The following is a 16,474-nucleotide window of genomic DNA, read 5'->3' on the forward strand; positions in this document are numbered from 1 at the left end:
CATGCAGTCATCTCAAACCTATTTTAATCTATACAGCCTGCTGTCATTAATTACGCCACAGTCAGCCAAAGCAATTTTTGTCTGCCAGCCAATACAATTTTTGTATGACTGTATCAAATATCGTCTCAGAAGCTACAGGGAAGAATTCATGCATATGGTTGCTGTTTACATGACAAAAACTAAACTAACACTAAATAATGTATTAACCCACTGTTCCATACTTCTAGACACCTGATGTCTGTTCACAATTTATCTGAACAGAATTAAAAATCAAGAATTGACAGAAAACACAAAGACACATATATAATGTAATACCTATTGCTAGACCAACATCAGTTTACAATAACTTGAGCTTTCAGGCTAGCATGAGCCCTTCATCTTGAGTTATTAATTTACTAATATAAGATAGATTACATATCCACTTATGCATAGAAAGGGAACTACATCATTTCATTCTTATTGGCTAAAAAAAGACAGTTGAAAAACCTTAGTATGACAACTACACCTCAGAGACAGACAGCAAGTGAGTGTGTGTGTGTGTGTGTGTGTGTGTGTGTGTGTGTGTGTGTGTGTGTGTGTGTGTGTGTGTGTGTGTGTGTGTGTGTGTGTGTGTGTGTGTGCGTGTGTGTGTGTGTGTGTGTGTCTCTCAGTCTATGTGTATGTGTGTGTGTGTGTGTGTGTGTGTGTGTGTGTGTGCGTGTGTGTGTGTGTGTGTGTGTGTGTGTGTGCATGTGTGTGTGTGTGTGTCAGTGTGAAAATTTCAGAAGGTTAGGTTACAGCCTGTCATAAAATTAAAGGTTCTTCATGAATGTTATATCAGAGCCAGGTACATTCATCTGAGAAGATAATGGCTCCACAGACTGCTCAGACACTTAATAGGAAAATAAATCATAATGCAATAGATATATAGGTTCATAAGTATTAGATTAGCTGTTCTTCTGGGTCATTTTCAGTTTGGAAAATTTTTTTCAGAAGTGAGAATCAAACCTTGCACTTTGTGTCTATGAGGAAAACACCTTAACTATTATGTCAACCCTAACCCCTTTAATAAATTCATCTACCCTGTCATAGTTTAATAGGTAATGATGAGGCTAATGACCCCAGGATGGTTAAGTTGATTCATAAGGGCCACTTGGACTCAGGAGATAGTATATCTAAGGATTTGTTGATGGCACAGCACATTCAGGATGTTGGGAGCTCAATGTTTCTATGATGAACAACTTATGGGGATGCCCCCCCCCCCAGTAAAGCAGTTGTCAGATGTTGTATATCCCAAAGGGGCAAAAGTACTATCACTTGTGGATTTCGGTAGATTTTTCTTAGGTGCTGCACTATATGAATAAGGTGATCCATGCAGAGCTGATAATGTAGGGTTCTGCAGATGTTAGCAATGATAAAATCTTATTTTGCAGCACATTGGAAGTGTTTAGAGATGCTCTTGACAACTGTCCTTACTGGGGGTGTATAAACAATAAAGGCTGGTGACTTTCAGATTCTCTCTCTCTCTATATATATGTATATCTAGAATATAAAGTTAAGCAGTTCCCATTAGGTTGTAGGATGATTAAATCTCTTTATTCTAAACATCAGAGACTTCTGGCATTCATTTGCTGTATTCATTATTGAAAGTTTGGTGGAAACTGCAAGCTGAGGGGTAGAATTCATTTGTACTGCCTTGCTCTCCTATACTGATGCTGTGTGCGTTAATAGCAAATATACATTTTTAAGTTGTTTAGTTCCTTTTTTATATGTACTGCTGTCATGTTGTAATTTATTTAATAAAGCTAGATGTCAAAAATTAAAACATAAGACATGGATTCATTAATAAAAAATCCTACAAACAATTATAAAATTATAATGGCTATCATAGCGGAAGAAGGTGGCATACATAAAAACGAGCACATAGGAAACCAACAACTTGATGCACCTGCCAGGAAGTAGAGAAATATTATATTAAGAGTAAAAAACAGAAGTTATAGCATAAATATAAGAAACAAATGCATATCATTAAACAGAGTATGTAGCAAATGTAAAAGAAATATGGTACTAAAAATGTAATTCAAATTACACTTGTTCATTTGCTTAAAAACTCAACAATTGCATAAAACCACTTACTGAATAGGTTTTTTAATTTACATTTAAAAGCTACTGAACTTGGGGTCCACTTCATACCAAGTGGGGGATTACACCATAGTTTGCCAACAAACAGAGGGTAACAAGCACCACCACAGCATTTCGTTTTTATTTGGAAATAGACATTAAGCATGTGCAGAAGATTACTTCAAACTGCAAAGTGACTGGTAGCAGATAATAACCCTCACTTAGAGTATAACAGCTTGTGGCCAAAGCTTTGTAACTTAGGACATGCTTAAGTTCAGGCTAGCGGAGAGAGAATGGAAGGAGGAACAGTGACAGAGCCTGGTGATAACCAGATGCACGTCGGGCAATTTATATGTAAACCTGTTCCAATTTATTTTTCACAAGTATCTGAAGATTTGTGAAACTGTGTGATGAATACACTAAGGAAGGAAGTTAAAAGGATACAGATGACATAATCTTTTGGTGAGAGAAAAGCCTTAGTTTTGTATAAGCATTGTTGCTAGCTTTTAGTTTTTGTTGAAGACCAAGTAAATATGTTTATCTGTAATAGCAACCACACCGAAAAGTAACACTGCAAAAAAGAAGAAATGCTGGTCCAAAGCCACAAAACGGTATTTTAATTAAACAAATGTAAACATCAGGTTTGATCAATATGCACTCATTAAGCCTCATTTTAAAGGTGAAAGCGGGTATCGTTTGATTTTTATCATCAAATAATATGTACTTTTTTAGTATATAAACATTAATTCAATTTTATTATTGGCATTAATATTTATGTTTGCATATGTTTTTAGTATTTAACATGTACTAGGATTTTATTTATTATGAAGGCAAAAAAATGTTTTGTATTTTGGTGCCACCTTTCTTAGAAAGTGAGATGTTGCACAAGATGCTGTATAACATGCCTTGCACTTGGGCGCCACCCTCTTAAGGAAGTGAGGCTTACCTTTTTATGGTATTTAAAGGATGTGAGGTAGTGCATTTGTTTGTCTGATGATGTTTCTGTAGCATTGGAAACAAAAATGCTTACATTTGGTTTATTAAAATACCATGTTGTGGCTTTGCAGCAGCTTTTCTTTTTTTATCTGTGATCATACCTCTGAAGTGTACCTCATTACGAGGAACGTACCTCATTTGGGGTCTTAAAAAGTTCATGTTCCTCGAATTCCTCAAAGTTCCACATTGAAAGAGTCTGTCACACATTCAGTATTAGGAATTTTTTTAAGTGAAATCCATGGCAAATTGAAATTAATCATATTAATTCATTAAAGGATCTTCTTTGTAAGTACAACTAGCATATGTTAACCATCCTATGACCTTCCTAGTTGAAGCTGTTAGTAAGCCATTAGTAAGTGTTCCACATTTTGCCCATTTGTTCCACATTATGAAGGCGAGTGTTCCTCATTTTGGCGATGGAAGGTTGAGAGCTATGTCTGTAATAGCACATAGGATTTGAGTGGATATGACCTTAATAAAACGCTGATCACATGAAAGCAACTTTAACCTGCATATCATGGAGTTATTATCGGTGGTTACTTGGTTGCTACTAAGGAATAACATTGTTTTAACTACAGAGGTGCACATGACCACCTGCATCAGACAGACTTGTTGGATATCAATTCCTTCTTTCAATATTAGGCTAAAAATACTGTTTTCAGTAGCATTGTTTTGCCTGCTTTTTCAAAAGTAATTGATGATTGCTAGTGCTACCTTTTAATGTTATCTAATATTCACTGCTAATGTGAACAGAAAGATTATTTTTACAGGATTTATTCTGACAATATGGGCAACCAACAGCTACCAACATGGAAGTTCCCACTGAAGATATCAATGTCATCAAAAACAGAGTGGACAGTTCATCTTTCTTAATACATCAAGTAATAGAAGAGCTCCAATTGATTAAAAGAAATACAGCGAGTCATGCCACCCAGCTCCATCAAATTCAAGTCAACTTAGCACGTTATTAACAGGAGCTACAGGACCGAATAAATCACCGTGGCTCATTTATCCAATATTCAGGCACTATGTATCACTTTCATAGGGCCAATGACCTTTAAAATACAAGAGGAGCGACCTCAGTGCTACAGGTTTACTTAAGAAAGGAAAGCATCCATTTTATAAAAATGAATTCCAAGTTTTCTTATCCATGAAAGATCTAACTACAGAAGAGCAGCCTACTGCATTATGTCTGAATTGATATTGAGAGCTTGATATGAGGACAGGCCTGATGTTCCGCACTGAACAGAAGAGAGTCCGCTGTGTGATTTTTTTTGATTGGCTAGTATACCGGCATACAGGCCAATCAAAAATCACCAAACACGGACCTACTTGTGTTTTATAATAAAGACCTTTTTTTTTACCCTACCTGGCCCATCAGAAATCTGGGAATCCTATATGGGGATGATTTCCATTTCCCTGCAACTGTCTTTCAGAAAGCCAACATAAAATTTAAAGGAAGATGTTAAAGATGCAGGGAGATAATCATACTAGACTCAATCTGAGAAAAAGAAAAGGCACACCAAAACAAAAAAAAATGCTTGCTTTAATTCTGACTAAATTTACTGACATGAAAAAAGAACTATGGCTATAGGCAAACAGGGATGACCTGGTTCATCTCATATATCCACCCAGATAGAACTTATTTCTGGCCATTTGCAACAGGTACAAATAACCTACAGCATCACCAGACTCAAAAGAAGAAATGGATACAGGAGTGCAGTTTTTAACCCCAAAAAGTCAACACAAGAATTAGATCAACATGTCTTTGTTGCAATGACAATGGAAAGTCTGCTACTGAAGCAACTGGAGGAGACCATTAGGTGTCTGATCAATGACGTCTGTTGGAAGTGGTTGCTGTAGCTGCTTATCTTTTATTGGATTCAAATGACTTGGATGTCCAAATATCTGGATTCATTATGTACAGGGTCATTTCAACTAATAAAAGCACTGTTACAGGTCAAAAGACGAATGCTCGTATGATTACAAGCTTTTAGAGCATGTACAGAAGAGTGAGGAAGTACAGGAGAGTATACAGAGAAAGAGGTTGGCGAAGAAGAAGTGGGATTGTCAGAGTGATGAAGAAAGTAGGCAGGAGTATAAGGAGATGAGGTGCATGGCAAAGAGAGAGGTGGAGAAGGCTAAGGATATGGCGTATGAAGAGTTGTATGAAAGGTTGGACACTAAGGAGGGAGAAAAGGACCTGTACTGACTGGCTAGACAGAGGGACCAAGCTAGGAAAGATGTGCAGCAGGTAAAGGTGATAAAGGATAATGATGGAAACATACTTACAAGTGAGGAGCGTGTGTTGAGGAGATGGAAAGAGTACTTTGAGGGGCTGATGAATGAAAAGAATGAGAGGGAGAGAAGGTTGGATGATGTGGGGATAGTGAATCATGAAGTACAATGGATTAGCAAGGAGGAAGTAAGGATAGCTATGAAGAGGATGAAGAATGGAAAGGCTGTTGGTCCAGATGACATACCTGTCAAAGCATGGAGGGAGTTAGGTGAAATGGCAGTGGAGTTTTTAACCAGATTGTTTAATGAAATCTTGGAAAGTGAGAGGATGCCTGAGGAATGGAGAAAAAGTGTTTTGGTACCAATTTTTAAGAATAAGGGTGATGTGCAGAGCTGTAGTAACTACAGAGGGATTAAAATGATCAGTCACAGCATGAAGTTATGGGAAAGAGTAGTGGAAGCTAGGTTAAGAAGGAACGTGATGATTAGTGATCAGCAGTATGGTTTCATGCCGGGAAAGAGCACTACAGATGCAATGTTTGCTCAGAGAGTGTTGATGGAGAAGTACAGAGAAGGTCAGAAGGAGTTGCATTGTGGTTTTGTAGACTTAAGAGAAAGCATATGACAGGGTGCCTACGGAGGAGTTGTGGTATTGTATGAGGAAGTCAGAAGTGTCAGAGACATATGTAAGAGTGGTACAGGATATGTACAAGGGTAGTGTGGCAGCAGTAAGGTCTGTGGTGGAAGTGATGGATGCATTTAAGGTGGAGGTGGGGTTACATCAAGGATCAACTATGCTGGATGTGGCAGAGTTAAAGATGTTAAGATTTGCACTGGGTGTGATGAAAGTGGACAGCATTAGGAATAAGTATATTAGGGGGTCAGCCCAGGTTGGTAGGTTTGGACACAAAGCCAGAGAGGCAAGATTACTTTGGTTTGGACAAGTGCTGAGGAGGGATGCTGAGTATATTGGGAAAAAGATGCTAAGGATGAAGCTACCAGGTAACAGGTGAAGAGGAAGGCCTAAGATAAGGTTTATGGATGTGGTGAGAGAGGACATGCAGGTGGTTGGTGTGACACAGCAAGATGCAGAGGACAGGAAGAAATGGAAACAGATGATCTGCTGTGGCAACCCCTAATGGGAACAGCCGAAATAAGATGATGATGACAGAAGACTGAGCACTCGTATGAGTGAACACTTTTCTCTGTGGAGTTTTTGCCTGCAGCATTTTATGAGATCTTTGTGAAGTGAGATATTGGAATTTACCCTTACCCAACTGCTGTGTGATCTCAGTGTTAGTATATATAATTAACAAGGCATATGGACGTACAGGGGGGGCTTTCCCCTGCAAAAAAAAAAAAAATAGTTTTCTTTTTTTTCTTTCAATCACTTTAGATTTCATCAAAAATGGTCATTCTTTGCATGTTCCCACACATGAACGTTTGAAGTTTTATATAGCTATATAGATATATTTATACACACAGACGGCATCAAACTACTAGGTGTGGTTCTTGCCATGTATCCTTGTGTGTTTGGGTTATATGCTTCCTGCTTTGTTATATTAATCCTTAAAAATTACAGTTTTTGTTTACTGGTGGTGGATTTTTGTTTTCCTTCTACAGCTACTGCTCTTTTATATGCTTTATCTGGTGGAGGATGGACTTGCAACATATTGCACTGAATTGTTCTGAATGCCTTGTTGCCTCAACTTCTTATATGCACAGACACTATTGCATAATGATTAGTTCTGCACATCTGATGCTCCTTTAGATATGCATATCAACGTCGACACATAAGTTGTATTTCTTTGATCCAATTTTTTCAATCTGTGCCTAGATATTTTTTATAGATTTATTTATGCGTTTTAATACACATGTTAGCGTCTCATAGTCTAGTTGTTACTAGGCAGTTACTTCAAGATGCTCACTATCTGCTTTAGTGTTCCTTTAAGGTTAATGTACAATAATGCCTGAGGTAGTACTTGAGAGTTACACCAGCTATAGATATATTTTGACATTAGTAATTTGTTCTTATTAAGAAAAGAACATATCACAGTATAACACAAGCAATCCTTCCTTACTTTGCTCTGAAAACTATCTTAGTTTCATTGGTCAGTTGCCACTTCATTGTCTATGAGTATTATCATCATCCTTAATGAGGGGCTCCTGTGGATTATTGAAGGTGCAGTGTTTCACTTTTGAGAGGTGTAGCTAAGCTAGCTGCTCTGCTGTCCGGTGCCATCTGTCAATCTGGCACCACCCCCCCCCAAACTTCCATTGAAAAGTAAAAAAGAAAAGTCCTCTCATACTCCTGGACAAAAAATTCATCCTTCTAGTTTTAAAACTCTATCAAGTTGCTTGCTACATTTGTAGGAAGTCACTTGTTTCAGCTTATATTGCAAACAAAGTGCTAAAATGCTTCAGTCTTAACTGCAAAAGCAGTATCAAATAATCATTTCCTTAATGCCGTCATGGAAACAAATATAAATATTTCACTACCGACTAATCGACATCTGATGATCATGCCCCATAACACCCTGCACTCAAGGCATGAAATTCTATGTTTTATTACATGTGGTTTACGTAATTTTATTTAATGCTATTCAACCATGTTTGAAGTGCATGTTTCCCTGGACTGGTGAAGTGAATTGTAATTTGCTAAGTTGTTCTCTTTAAAGGGCTGTTCTTAATATCGTTTATGTATAGTGAAAACACAGGCATCACTCTGAAATACAGACATTTGTCTCAAAAAATACACTGTCATGCCATCTAATGTCCTGATGGTGGATACAGTCAGTATACTGGTTTTACCAGACCTTCTTTTTCTTCAGTGAATTCTGTAAGGTTCTTATCATGTTTAAGGTTTACCTTAAATTACAAAGGCATGATCTGTTGTATACAGAAAACAAGTTCTCACATAATATTACTTTCTGCAAGAGACCAAACGTAAGATAATCAGTATTAAGCTTTGTAAAATACTGGAATGCCTGGATGATGGCCTGCTGAACTGCATCAGGTAAACTGGAGTCATAATGCTATTTCACAAGTCCTTTTGTTGATCAGTAATAAAAGTCTTGCCATGCAGATATGGCTTACGAGATTTAATTTTGGTTTATATTGGGAAGACACAGATGTAGATGGGTATTTCTACAGCCTCTATGAAGAAAATATAAGCCTGATAATTAATGTCTGGAAAGCATTACAACACATCACATTTGGTAGTTATCTGATAATTCAGGGACAGTAACTTTAGTGCAGCAGTGCACTCTTTTAGGGAGATACTTCTGGTAGGCGAGGTAAAGGTGGTCATTGTGGCAGAGCTGTTAAACAGTGGGTTAGACAAATTTGATTTGGTAGATGCTTTGACAGTCTTCTATACATCTCAGAGTGGCTATATTTATTTGGTCTCAGAAACTAATGCTGCCAGTTGATTGGACATGTGGCATATTTCAAGAAGTATACAGTAACCTATCAGATCAAAGATATGCCTGGCTAGACGTGCATGATTTAGCATATTACACTGGGGTTTTAGCAAGGATATGTGACGTGTTACACTAAATGAACAACAACAACAATATAAGCTGTATTAAGGAAGTGGTAGGGGATTCTTGGGAAATTTTGAGGGGCAAGAAGTTTCTAGGTTTGCTAAATGGGAGAGTTTAAAGATGAAGTAAGGGAGCTCTCTATTAATGCCTCTAGAAGGAACAGAAATGGGCAAACTTAGAGATGCTTTTGGAACTCTTGACCACATTAAAGGATTCAGAGAACCAGTATAAAATAAAAGTGGCATGGGCACATTTCATTACCTCCAAATAAAAGACTCAAGCATAATGCCAAAATATTACAGTTAACTTGTGCACAAGTAGCCAATACACATGAAAAATGGGAAAGGCTCAATCTATTTCACTGGGCTAAGGGTGTTACCTTACCTAGCCTTTGTTACACCAATTAAAAAAGAGCAACAGGGAAATAGCAAAACTGACAGTTCAGGATGACAATGGGGATACTGTGTTGGGATCCTCTTAGAATTAAACAGGCACTGACTTAAGAATTTCATGGTTGCTGTTTAGCCCAAATCTGATTGACATTAAGAGGTTTCTTCAACAACTAAAGTTTTACCAAAATTAAGAACATGGATAGTAAGAAACATTATTATTCATTTCAAGGGGACAGATACTGGCTGCTATAAATTTCCTAGAAAGAGAAAAGTGTCTTGCCCATATGGGCTTACTCCATACTTGAAAGCATTTAAGCATGACATTATCTGTCCCCCGTTGGATCTGCAGCAACAGGCTGGGGTGAAGGGTTTTTTCCCAGATTCATCTGTGTTGGGCAACACTACGCTTGTTCCTAAACCAGATAAAAGATAAGTCATCATCAGGTAAATACAGGCCCATTTCCCAGCTCACATTAGAGATGACAAACTACATGAGACTTTCAGCCCACACATTAGAAAATATCACACCATTTTCTGTCTCATCAATGCAAAAGGGTTTTGTTAAGGCCAATTAAATGGATCTAGATTTAATACAGGTAATGTTTATTATGTAACACATGGTAGAGGAAAGTGCAATCCAATTGGCAGCTCTCTTATTAGATTTTCTAAAGGCCTTTAATAAAGTGGAATGGTCCTTACAGTTTGACAAATATTCCAAGCCCAGTGATTCCCATGACTATCTGTGCCTTGCCAGTAGCCTCCCTCAGGCACCACCTCCTTTCTCCAGAATGGATATACTGGTCAATCCTGGAGTAAATTTGCGGATACTCATCTGGTCATCTAGGCTACGTTTTTAAATGAAGATAGTGAGTCACGCTGCTTAACATGCAGGGGAAGTTTATTCCACATGCCTGAGAGGGACTGGGTGATAAATCTATCCCTCCTTCATGGGTTATTTATCTGTGGGGAAGATATATAGATCTATATCTATAGTTAGCACATACAGATACAGGATTACCCACCAAATTTATACAATACAAATGTAAAATAAAATAAATGAATAAATAATACATCAACACCTCCCATTTAATTTAGCACACACTGAAATTGCTTCTCCTTGGTCTAATGTTGATACTTTTTCTTGGTTCATTAATGACTGTGCAGCATATGCATTACAGTTCTCAACCCACATTCCAAAATGATGGTTAATTTCTCTGAAGTTTCATGCTTATTTCTGATTTTTAAGTAAATCTATGAGTTTTCCCCTTAACAAAGACCATTTACAGTGTTTATCTAATTATGGTACCACAACTATCAGAATACTTTCCCAGTGCTCCTACCCAAGAATCATTATCTCTGAAAACCTCAGCAAATTACTTGAACTTAACTGCACTCCAGAAATTAAGGAACTAACATTTAAATTATTAGCCTGGAAGAAATTACAACAGCCTTTAGACAATAAACTACATATACATATTCACCAAAAAATATTTTTGATTAGGCATTTGGCCATACTATTTTCTTCAGCATGTCAACTTTTTCAGCCTATCTTCTCTGACTTTCTGTGGAACTCTATAACGATGCCTCCTATTAAATGCCAAAAAAACTAAATTACTGCTTTTCACTCTGACACTAAAGTACTCTCCCATTGACCTCACCATCAAGGCCAATAATGGTACTATCATTAAACCAGACCCATCCACTAAACTATTAGGCATAACAATTGATCAACACCTTAACTTTGACCTGCATATCAACTCGACTATAAAAACTGTTAACAGAAAACTTGGCTCTCTCTACAGAATAAAATCTTTCCTACATCCTGAAACCAGAACCACCATTGCCCATACCCACCTCATCTCTACCCTCTTGTATGCCTTACCTATATATACCAATCTTTCTAAAAGTAACCTTACTAAACTGACAACCTGCTATAACAATATTGTCAGATTTGCCACAGGCTCACCTTTTAGAACCCACCACTGTTTAAATCTTAAACAGTTAGGATGGCTAGAGCTACAAAATCAGCTAACATTTCAACAACTTATAAGATACTTTATCAGCCCATTAATACTCCTGTTCTCAATACTCTTATCACGCCCTATAGAAATCTTACTACCCTTCGCTCAGCAAATAAATTACTGACAACTATCCAGAAACCCACTAATAAAGCAGGTGACTCCCTCTTCTCTAATTCTGTAGGGAAAATCTGGAACAGGCTTCCCAGCAATCTTCAATTATTGTCATCACTACCACTCTTTAAAAGCAACTAAAACTACTCCTTAAAGCACAACGGCTATGCCCATGCACTAACCCAGATTAAAACTAATTCTTCAGCATTACTCGTCTTTTACAACCTTTTTCTGCTCTCTCAGCCACTTTAATGTTTTATTCCTTTTGTAAGCCTCATTTTGCCTGCAAGCTTCCTTGAAGTACTAACAATTTGTTAACTTACCCCTGCTCCATGCACCCACTTCATAGCTTTGAATGTATGTCATCTATTTCCCCTTGAGTGTATAACTTTTAAACAAACCTATAGTGAATTTCTATCTATCTCACTTCGCCTACTCTCCATTGTCATTTGTCAACCCCTTAACCTGTATATCTTGCATCTGCAACTACTGTATTTACTATACAGTAGACCCATGATTCTTAGCATGTTGTTTGTATAATGCTAGCCTATACTAATGTTTGTTTCTCAGTGTGTACACACATGTCATGTTGTTTCTATAATGTTAGCCTATAATGTATTTCATTTTTTTAATGTTCTTTAGTTTTGGTCTATTCTATGGTGTCTATCATTGTGTACTACTGTTATATTACACAGATTGGAGCTTTTCTCCCCGGGCCTCTACTGAAAATGGACATGTATCCAGCTAGACTAGCCCGGTTAACAAATGTAAAATAAATAAATAAACTCCACCACACTCAGAATCAGTTGGGGGAAATAGATAAATCCAAAACTGAGGGCATGGATTCCCAATTCTCTTTTACTGCTGCTTCCATTGAAATGTAATGTTTGAGATAAGTGGACAGCAGCTTTTATAGGGCACTGAATGCGGGTCAGTTTCCACTGAAATTTTTATTTGCTATTTAGTACTTAAGTAAGCAAGCACAAAGACCCTTTATAACCATGACCTGGAAATGCAGAAACAAAAACAAATACTATAAATATTCAAGAAGCATAAAATGCATAAAGACAAATGCAAAATCAATTGTTTTTAAGGAGTCTTGGAACAAACATATTCTTGTTGCAAAGGCTTTTGTACAAAGAAACAAAGCAAAAAAAACTGTTAACAGCAAAACCAAACTTGTTTACAGTATTTACAGTGTATACATATAACGTCTAGCTTGAATTTTAATATTTTAGGAAATGGGACAACATTTAGGATAACAAGTAGCAAAAGACGGTCATTCTGGAGGCAGCATGCAGTTAAATTTCACTATTTTGGGATGACGGTCTTGCTGGAGGTAGCATGCTGACTGATAGCAAATGGTGAGGTACACCATTAGTAAAGTTGTTTGTATGTTATACCACCTTTAAGCCCACTGCAGTGTACAACCACACTGTCTACAAAGACAGAAAATATGAGTGGGCTAAAGCCTGAGCATCATAGAACTCTTGGTGAAGATGGAAGTGAGGAAGAGATAACAATGTTCCACCTGAGAGACAAGTTCTACATTTAAGATAACTAGAAAACCATTTACAAGCACCAACAGAGAGAAGTAAGATGAGAGCTACTGTAACAGAAGCAGAAAGACTTGTAATCTTTTTGAAGAGGGATCTTATGGCTTTAACCTATAGTTAAATGTTTTTCAATACAGTCTCCTAAAGAATTTAGTTATAACGTGATGTGGGCTAAACAATGCTTTGAGCTGGCAATGAGTCTGTTAGCAAGAAGGCGGTAAAGTCATTCAGAGTACATATATCCATCAAGGACTTCTGATGGAAGGATAAGAAAATAGTCATTCGGTAGTTATTCAGGGACATGAAAAAATCATCTTTACAGAAAGGTACAATCCAGGTCTTCTGCAAGGTGGATGGAACTCTGCCTTATTTAATAGACTAGCTGATTCGTACTGTAACTTGATAAAAGTTTTGGTAGGCAGTTTCCCAGACTGAAGGATTTTTTTTTTTTTTGTATAGAGATGTTCAGGCAGGTTTTAGAAAGGAATTCAACACTTTTAGGAGTAGCACTGTAAAAACGGTAATACAAGGACACTGCCTGATAAAAGGGATATGGGTTAAAGACTGCTATTAGTGAATGATTATATTGAGGCATGAAAGAAATAGACAGACTGTTGATCTGGTCAGAACTAAGTTTGAGAAATGATAATTTGGATAATAAGCTAGAGCTGATATTAAACCATATACTCTAGAAGTAAAAGTTTGCAACATTTTTTTATTTCTTTTGTGTACTTACCAGCTGCATAGCTCTGTCAAAGGCTGATTCACCCTCTAAGCCAATAGGTATATTAATATTTGCCCGAGAGCTGAATGTCACTCCATTGCTGTTTTCACTGGATTTCACAAGGCCACTCAAGCTTTAGAAAACAAAAAGAGGCAAAAAGAAATACACCAGTCAGCTAATTTAATAATTATTGTGTTAGTTTTTAATGTTTTTGTCACAAGACATAAAGTGCTTATCATGAGACATAAAGCTATACAAAACACAACACTGGAAAGTATCCACATTAGACTAAATTGCAACACTAGAATTTCATTAGGATTATTTATGAAATGGTCTTTTTACAATTTATTTTATGTATTTATTCATATTTCATAACAGGGTAGGTGCACTCACCCAAGGAGCCTTTTCAGACATGACCTGTGCCATTATGGCTGACAGAAAGCTAGACAATATACTTTATAGTATAATATCACAGAAGAATATAAATTACACAATGTACTACAGTGTACAGACTTTATAAAAATATGTTGCTTATGTAATTTACCATTTTAATACTGCAACAACTGTATAGTACATTAATTCAAATGAAGGTTTTTTTTTTCTGCAAACACAGATTTCACATTCTGGTCAGGTGACTAGTTTAATAATTCTTATCTGTTATGCATGACAAGTCTCAGCTTCTTGAGGTGGGCCTCCTACCTTCCTCACAATGTGGTGTCTGTAGCTGCTAATAAAAACTTTTGTAATTACTGAAGCAAAATGCCTGTCAACAAACTGCTGACTCGCTGTCATATAGGTGATTTTAAAGGGAACTCTGCTAGTCAATGCATGAAATCTTCCTAATCACAACTCCTTGAATGAATCAGTCCTTGAATATTTTGATATAGAGTGGCTGTACTGTGAAATGGAGATATTCTGTATTCCCTAATTACTGATTTAAAGGTGATACAGGATCCTTTTGATCCGTTTTGTGTTTTACATTCAGCGGGCAAATAGTTTACTTTCTTCTCAGTGCCACAAACACCCTTGCCAAGAATTTACTTTTTTCTTAATTTTTAAACTTTGTGAAAATAAAATATTTATTTCAAAGTTGAACCAAGAACCTTTTCTGATATGCCAGCACTGTGGATTACAGGGATAAAGTCCTAACTACAGCACAGGCAATCCCAGTTCTATTGGGCATCTGAGGTGCTGGCAAAGAAGGATTGTCATGTCCATCGCAGGGAGGAGAGCATTTGCCTAGGCCATCCCTGACGGAAGGTGTGGTCGACGGAAGGAAGTAGCTTTCAGATGTAACATTACATGCTTCTAATTAGTCTCCTTTCAAAGTAAAACAAATGGAAAGTATTCTGAGTCAGAAATTATACCTTTGAAGCTTTTAGCCAGTCTACTTAAACTGAACCATAAATGTCTGACAGTTGGAATAATTAATGACAATGACATTCACTGAAAAAGACACTCCATGTACACAGCCCCAAATATTCTTTCAGCCTTTATCAAACATATTATAAGGGAATACAAGCTTCACAGAAATAATATAATCATATAGAAATACCAAACACGAAAAAATTCTAGCTGCCTTCACTGCAAACACACTTTCATACAATTACCCAATAAACTTGGGTCAGACTTCCACCTGAGGAAGTCCATGATGGAGTGTAAAACCGTAATCTTGGCAAAGCCCCAGGATTGCAAGATTTATGTCTCTTTCTATAAGACATTCAAAATTCATCTATCTAGTGTAATATTATTTAATTATATCAAACATTTTGGCATGTAAATCAATTTACCCAATATAGGCTTTTTTCTATAAACAACTTAAAAAAATCGTAATTTAAAGAAGAGGGGGATTGTACAAGGTAAAACTGTTTTCTAAGCATCTCTATTTCTTATCACTCTTCTGACAGTTATTATTTAACCTGTCTATCTCTATATGGGCAATTTATCTAACAAAGTAGTCATTAAATTGAAATTAGCTCATTAAAGTTATGGAAGACATTTATCAAACAAGGATTTATCTTCATAAAAATAGTCACAAAAATTATTATGGAAATAAACAGATTTCTGGACTTTGGGTGCAACCTCAAAAACCTTTATCACATGAAGGACTGTTTCTTTTTATAAATCATAAGGGTAAATATGTGTCACTGGAAATGGCGTGGTATATACCCACTTCTAGGAGACTCTGCATTATCTGTACAAGTACATGGATCAGACATGTCTTGACCTTGCTGTTGGCGCTTAGCTTATTTTCTTTTTAGTTTGATTTATAGGAGTGTAGGCTAAATCTTAAATGTACAAGATGACAATGTTAGCATTTCAATACATTTATGATACTTTCCACATTTTCATACTTTACCAGAAGAAAACAATAAAATATGATTGTTAAAATAGTCTGTTGTGAGAAAAGCAGTCATGCAAGCCATTTGTTTTACCTTACAGGGTTTCTCTGGGTGTGTGTGTGTGTGTGTGTGTGTGTGTGTGTGTGTGTGTGTGTGTGTGTGTGTGTGTGTGTGTGTGTGTGTGTCTATATATATATATATATATATATATATATATATACACACACACACACACACACACACACGTAAGGATGATATGGGAGGGTTGCAAAGGGGCTAGCCCCATGTGAAAAACATTTTGTAGATGATGTCACACTGAGTTCTGGTAGGTAATTTATATTAACTTATAATATAACTTATAATATCCAGTGTCTAAAGAACAGTAATAAGCATTAATGCAAAAGGCATTTCTTTCAAGATTAGTCTCTAAATGTTTGCAGATTAGCACA

General features: G+C 36.7%; 1 protein-coding gene across 1 annotated transcript in view; it reads right to left on the reverse strand.

Annotated features, from left to right (window-relative positions):
• Positions 1 to 16,474, reverse strand: part of LRP2 (LDL receptor related protein 2) — a 1,335,386-nt gene that overhangs the window by 43,866 nt on the left and 1,275,046 nt on the right. The window contains exon 75 of the mRNA XM_044075346.1: positions 13,696 to 13,816. Coding sequence (XP_043931281.1) covers positions 13,696 to 13,816 — 121 coding nt within the window. The remainder of the gene's footprint in view (positions 1 to 13,695; positions 13,817 to 16,474) is intronic.

Source organism: Protopterus annectens, chromosome 6.part1 (genome assembly GCF_019279795.1).
Source record: "Protopterus annectens isolate FY-2018-M chromosome 6.part1, PAN1.0, whole genome shotgun sequence".
Classification (NCBI taxonomy): Eukaryota; Metazoa; Chordata; order Ceratodontiformes; family Protopteridae; genus Protopterus; species Protopterus annectens.